At 41.2% G+C, this 6,000-nt stretch overlaps 1 protein-coding gene across 1 annotated transcript in view; it reads right to left on the bottom strand.

Annotated features, from left to right (window-relative positions):
- The window catches only part of AMOT (angiomotin), a 67,060-nt gene that overhangs the window by 6,754 nt on the left and 54,306 nt on the right, over window positions 1-6,000 (bottom strand). Inside the window, exon 11 of the mRNA XM_011953524.1 lies at window positions 1,253-1,375. Coding sequence (XP_011808914.1) covers window positions 1,253-1,375 — 123 coding nt within the window. The remainder of the gene's footprint in view (window positions 1-1,252; window positions 1,376-6,000) is intronic.

Here is a 6,000-nt window from a genome sequence, read left to right as displayed (position 1 = left end):
GAGCTTGCAGTGAGCTGAGATCCGGCCACTGCACTCCAGCCTGGGCGACAGAGCCAGACTCCTTCTCAAAAAAAAAAAAAGATGTTCTTGCTATCTCTACATTTTGGTCTAATTGACTACACGACTACATAGAGTTCCCACTATCTTTTTGACTAAAGGTTGATCTAGTTAGTTCTGAGTTGAAAGACAAGGGATGGTGTGCTACAGTTTTTAAACCATGTTTTTCTTAAAGTATAATAATAAAAAAATATATATAATATATATAAAAGATGACTTTTCATTAATAAAGGCAATAGTGTGAGAAAAAAACAACATGTTTTTCTGCACACCCAAATGGATACAGCAGAGCATCAGGAGTCGTTGCTTAAACCTTAGTAAGTCACAATAAAGTACCAGTGGAAAAAAAAAGCTGAATATGAGAGAATGAACTGATGTACTGGGTGCTGTAGTGAAGAATCTCAGTCAACGGAAACAATTTACTCAGTGAGAAGATTTTTACCCAGATCTTCTATGAATGAGTGACAACCTTCAGGTAATAAGTCAATGATCATGTGTTTATAAAAGGAATCAGGTATCCTACCTCCCACTTTGAGTAGATGTTCTTTTGTTGTTGTTGTTGAGATGGAGTCTCGCTCTGTGGCTCAGGCTAGAGTGTAACGGCACAATCTTGACCCATCACAACCTCTGCTTTCCAGGCTCAGGCGATTCTCCTGCCTCAGCCTCCTGAGTAGCTGGGACTACAGGTGCCCACCACTGCACTGGGCTAATTTTCGTATTTTTAGTAGAGATGGGGTTTCACCATATTGACCAGGTTGGTCTTGAACTCCTGACCTCAGGTGATCTGCACGCCTTGGCCTTCCAAAGTGCTGGGATTACAGGCGTGAGCCACTGTGCCCGGCCAAGCAGATATTGTTTTACTCTTTTATTAAGCAACCTGCTGTACCACAGGGTTGCAGTGCAGTGCTAGAAAGAATACCCCAGAGTGCAAATGCCAACAATTTAAGCTCAGGCAGAGGGCAGAGGAAAAGCAATTAGGAAGGCCAAAGGGACAGAAACCCTACCTGGAATTCCAGGTTTAGTGGAGATTATCAAGGTAAAAGTCATTGCATCTCACACCTTTAAGTGATAGGCTGGCAGGGGTGATGGTGGAGCGGGGAGACTGCATGATCAGATTTCCTAGTTGTGAATAAAGATCCTATCTGGTCTCTATATCAACGTCTCAGATTCCTCAGGGTCCAGAACAACATTTTACCTGCCCTCCATGTCAAGGCAACGCTTATTGGCCATCAAGATTTCTTCCTCTTCTTTCTGGATGCGAGCTTCTAGAGCTGTGTCATAGCTGGTGTTAGGAGAGTGACTGATGACTGTTGTGTCCCTGGGGAGGAAAATGGAAGTGACGAGATGGGAGCATAGCAAGATCAATGAATATTATCTTTCTTCTAAGTCAAGAAAGGCTTTTCTGGAAAGTCCTATGCTGAAATCAAGCTCATTTGGAACAGATGGCTTCTGGGGAACTAACCCCTAAGAGCCTCCAAAATAGGACAGTTCAGCGTTCAGGGTAGAAGACAACGTTATTAGTATAGAAGTGGCTGCAAAAGTCAGTGAGGGATGAGATAGGCACAGGCTTGCCTTCAGAACTGAACAGGTATCATCCCATGTTCAGTTCTGGCAGAGAGCCCCTTCAAGTTTTTAGATCATGGCCAAGCAATAGGAATATGTATATATTGGGCCAGGCATGGTGGCTCATGCCTGTAACCCCAACAGTTTGGAACGCTGAGGTGGGTGGATCACCTGAGGTCAGGAATTTGAGACCAGCCAGGCCAACATGGAGAAACCCTGTCTCTACTAAAAATACAAAAATTAGCCGGGCATGGTGGTGCACGCCTGTAATCCCCGCTATCTGGGAGGTTGAGGCAGGAGAATCACTTGAACCCAGGAGGTGGAGGTTGTCGTGAGCTGAGATCAAGCCACTACACTCCAGCCTAGGCAACAGAGGGAGATTCTGTCTCAAAAAAAAAAAAAAAAAAAAAAAAGGAATAAGTATATATTTCTATTTTATTCTTACGGAAGTCATAAAGGGAGAAAGGTCAGACTTTCAAGAAAGTCAGAGGGTATACTAAGTAACTTATTGCTACAGATGAACATTGGTAAATACACCTGAGTACCAGAAGCAAACAATAGACACATCAGCTAAGATCAGGTGGGGCACGTGAGCTAATAAGTAGAGCCTTTGAGCCAGTCCCACTGGATTCCTAGCTAATCTACATCTGAAACATTCTAGCACCAAATCAATGGGTCTATCCCAACAAAGTGACTGTTCTCTTGCCAGAGTTCTAACTGCATAAAGGACCATGATGTTCCATCTGAAAGTGTCTCAGGCCATTAACTCAAAGACCAATTAATAAGGACAAAAGGCGTGCATGTGTGTGTGTGTGTGTGTGTGGTGGGGGGGGCTGGGAGGCGGGCGGTATTAGGATTAGGGAGAATACTGATGCAATTATATTGGTCTTAAAGGAAATCAGACAATAGACCGAGAAAACAATGAACTGGCACTGCTTCATTATACTTCCTAAGAGAATGGGGATCTGCAGGAGAACTCCAGGCATGTTTTCTGTTGGTAGCTAACTATGTTCTCTTAGCTTCAAGATTATGTCCAGTGCCGATGAGGATGAAGTGGCAAGAGAAAGAGGCAGAAAGTTGCTATTAAGGTTGGGGATTTGGGTGAGCCTCTATAAAATTACTGTTCCCCAAAATATACATGTACCTTATATGCAAGGTTGAAACCATGTATGGAATGATGAAATAACTGGAGAGCAAGAAGGGGAAAGAATACAATGGCTTTCATCATTTGCTAAACTCAAAGTATTTTACCATCTCAGCATTCTATACTTTCTCTAGTGCAATTCACTGGCTTGTAGTCCTACTGGGTACCCAAGAGGAAGCAGCATTTGCATAGTGCTTGAGAGCACAGGCTCTGAATACAGACAACTCAGCAGGTCCCAGCTTCTCCAAGTATTCTCTGCCCCTAACAAGCTTTATGACCTCTGAAAGTCAAGTTACCTGCTCTAAGCAAGCCGCTTCATATGCCAAGTGGGAACAATATTTATAACTTCATCTCATAGAGGATAAAATTATGCAGTAAGACAGTGTCGGGCGTGGTAAAAACACTCAACAAAGCTATTATTAAGAGAGAACCACATAACTCAGGAGGCTGAGGCAAAAGGATTGCTTAAGCCCAAGAGTTCAAGGCTGCAGTCAGTTACGACTGTGCCACTGCATTCCAGCTTGGGTGACACAGCAAGACCACTGTCTCTAAAAGAAAGAGAGAAGGAGGGAAAGAGAGAGGTGGAGGAGAGTGAGAGCGAGAGACAGAGAGAGAGAGAGAATGAATCACATAAGTGGATAGATGGAAGGAGACTAACATACAGAGATTACAAGAGATTCTGACTTGAAAGAATTCCAGCTCTTGGTAAAATCCTGGAAGCAATTCCTGTACTGCAGAATTCCAATGTGAAGGTTGGGGCTTTAGAGCCAGGACTGTTGAAAAGTGCATGGTGTCTACGGACACTGGGGAATTGAGCATACGGTTTGTCACTGGGGGAACTAGTGCTGGCCTGCTGCCACTTTCATCGCATAAAAGACCATTTTGGGGACTCAGAGCCCTGCCAGCTAATTGATATGGACACTGTGAACTCCTCAGGAATGGAGCCTGAAAATGTGGGGCACTTAGTGAATTCCGACAGGGCTGCCAGGGCAGCCCTCAGCATCAATCTTCCTTCTAGAAGACTAGGGCTACTAGGCTAGTGGCTTAGGCAAAAGCAAGCAAGCACAATATTTGAATGAGCAACTTGACCTGCTACCTTCCAACACTCCAAGACGTTCTCTAAGAACATCAGGAGAGAGATGCTGGGCTACAGTCTGAAAATAAAACCTGCAAACCCCAAACTGCATATTCCTGATTTTGACATCCTCCACCTCAAATTCTTAAGTAAATAGTTTGTCATCTTCTTTCTCCTTCTTTTCTCCAACAAAGTTATCCCATCACATTGCTCAAACTGCTTTCTAGCACGTCACCAATAACCTCCTAATTAAAACACCTAGTGGCCTTTCAAACTTCAAGCCTATCTTTTCCTATCAGCATCATCCTTTTGTTTATTTAATGTGTGAACTCTGCACGAGTGGAGTACTGTGTTTGAAGTTCCAGGGAGGCTGGAGAGGGGAGAGGCATGGATAAGACTAGTCCTTAACTGTAGGAAACTTACAAGGGAAGACAAAAAAGTAAATAATTAACTAGTACAGAAGTGAGTTTGGACTTTATTGCAAAAGGCAGTGAAAATTATTAGAGCTTTCCAAGGGAATAAAATGATCTAAGCCATGCCTTAGGAAGACGGCCTTATCTCTCTTAGAAATGTGACAGAGAGATAAGAGAAGTGAAACACTGGAATCAGGCAGACCAGTCAGCAAGGTGATTGTAATAATCCCAGCAACAGATCATGAAACTATGCACCAGCGAAGTGGCAACGGAAATGGAAACAGGCTGTAGGAAGTAGAACTGATACAATTTGGAGACAATATCAATGTGGGAGTTAGGGAGATGGAAGAATGAATGACAACTTTGTTATTTTGAACTCAAATGCCTAGGAAAAATGAAATACTGTTTGCTGTGAAAGGAAACTGAGGAATGGCTCTTTTGGAAAGCACTGCAATGGGTTTTGATTTTGGGTACACTGGAGTGAAAGTGACTTAAGAATTGCCATATGCCAATATCTAACAAGTTGTTCAAAATTCTAACTTTAATTTTAGAGATATCAGAGTTACTATTACAGTTATTATCATTGCTATTACTGAGAAGCTAGAGCAGAGGATATAACTAAGACAGAAGGTAGAATGAGAAGAAAGCAGAGGAAGGAAATTGAGAAATGCCTACAAAGAGGGAATAGGTAGACATGCATTATGTGTGTGAACAGCTTCTACCTTCTGCTTCCCTCTTCTTTACTTCCTTCTTTCCAGAATTTACTTTTGCTCAAAATAAACATGAAACATTACACATTCTGAGAAAGGCAGTAACCTAATTCAGTAAATGCAAGCGGATAAAAATTACATGGTTGATTGGGTGCGTTATCTTGTCATCCTTTTGCTGCTCTTCAGGAATAAATTCATTGTTTATGAGCTGAAACTAAAAATCTGCATTGCCAAATTGGTTCTTCTGCAAATGAACAGGGACTCCTACTCAGTAGTAATTACCCCTCATCTATATTAAGCATCTAGAGAGGACTCCCTAGGGACAAAATAATATGGAGCCTTAATTCAGGCCATATTATTGTGATTATTTATAATATTTCCAGGTAACTAAATAATTAGCTTCAATTAGTATCTTACTGAACAGCTAATAATCCCTATTATTACCATCTTTGAGCTATACCATTTCTAAGAAGCAGCAGAGTTATAGCAGCTAAGGTGACAAAAATATAGATTTAAATCCTAGTTCTTCTGTCATTTAGTAGCTGTGTGTGATCTTGGGCAAATTATCTAACTAAAATGAAAGAAATAAATGTCCTGTTATCACTTTCAACAAAACAAATATTTTAAGTATCAAATACTCATTTTAGATATGCCAAAATATCTTAATTTACTATCTATCTATCTATCTATCTATCTATCTATCTATCTATCTATCTATCTATCTATCTTTATCTCTCGGCCCTCTTAACCTTTCATCAAGTAAAATTCACCTAAACATACAACTGACCAATCTCACAGAGTTGCTGTATCTGATGTTTAAGATGCATCTCAGGATAAAGGACAATGCCAGCACTTTCCACATGCATCAAAATGCCTCCTACTGGACTCTTAAAGGGTAAAAACCAATATCTAAGCGTTGGAAGGGATATAAATAGACCACCTAATATGACTTATCACCTGAGAAAAGACACTTGCCTATTCTTATATTATATTTTATTATTCACAATGGTCAAAAACTGGAAACAATCCAAATATGCA

The sequence above is a fragment of the Colobus angolensis genome, unplaced genomic scaffold (assembly GCF_000951035.1).
Source record: "Colobus angolensis palliatus isolate OR3802 unplaced genomic scaffold, Cang.pa_1.0 Scaffold366, whole genome shotgun sequence".
NCBI classification, from domain to species: Eukaryota; Metazoa; Chordata; class Mammalia; order Primates; family Cercopithecidae; genus Colobus; species Colobus angolensis.
The sequence above is the reverse complement of the archived record's forward strand: the minus strand, read 5'-3'. Positions and strand labels throughout refer to the sequence as shown.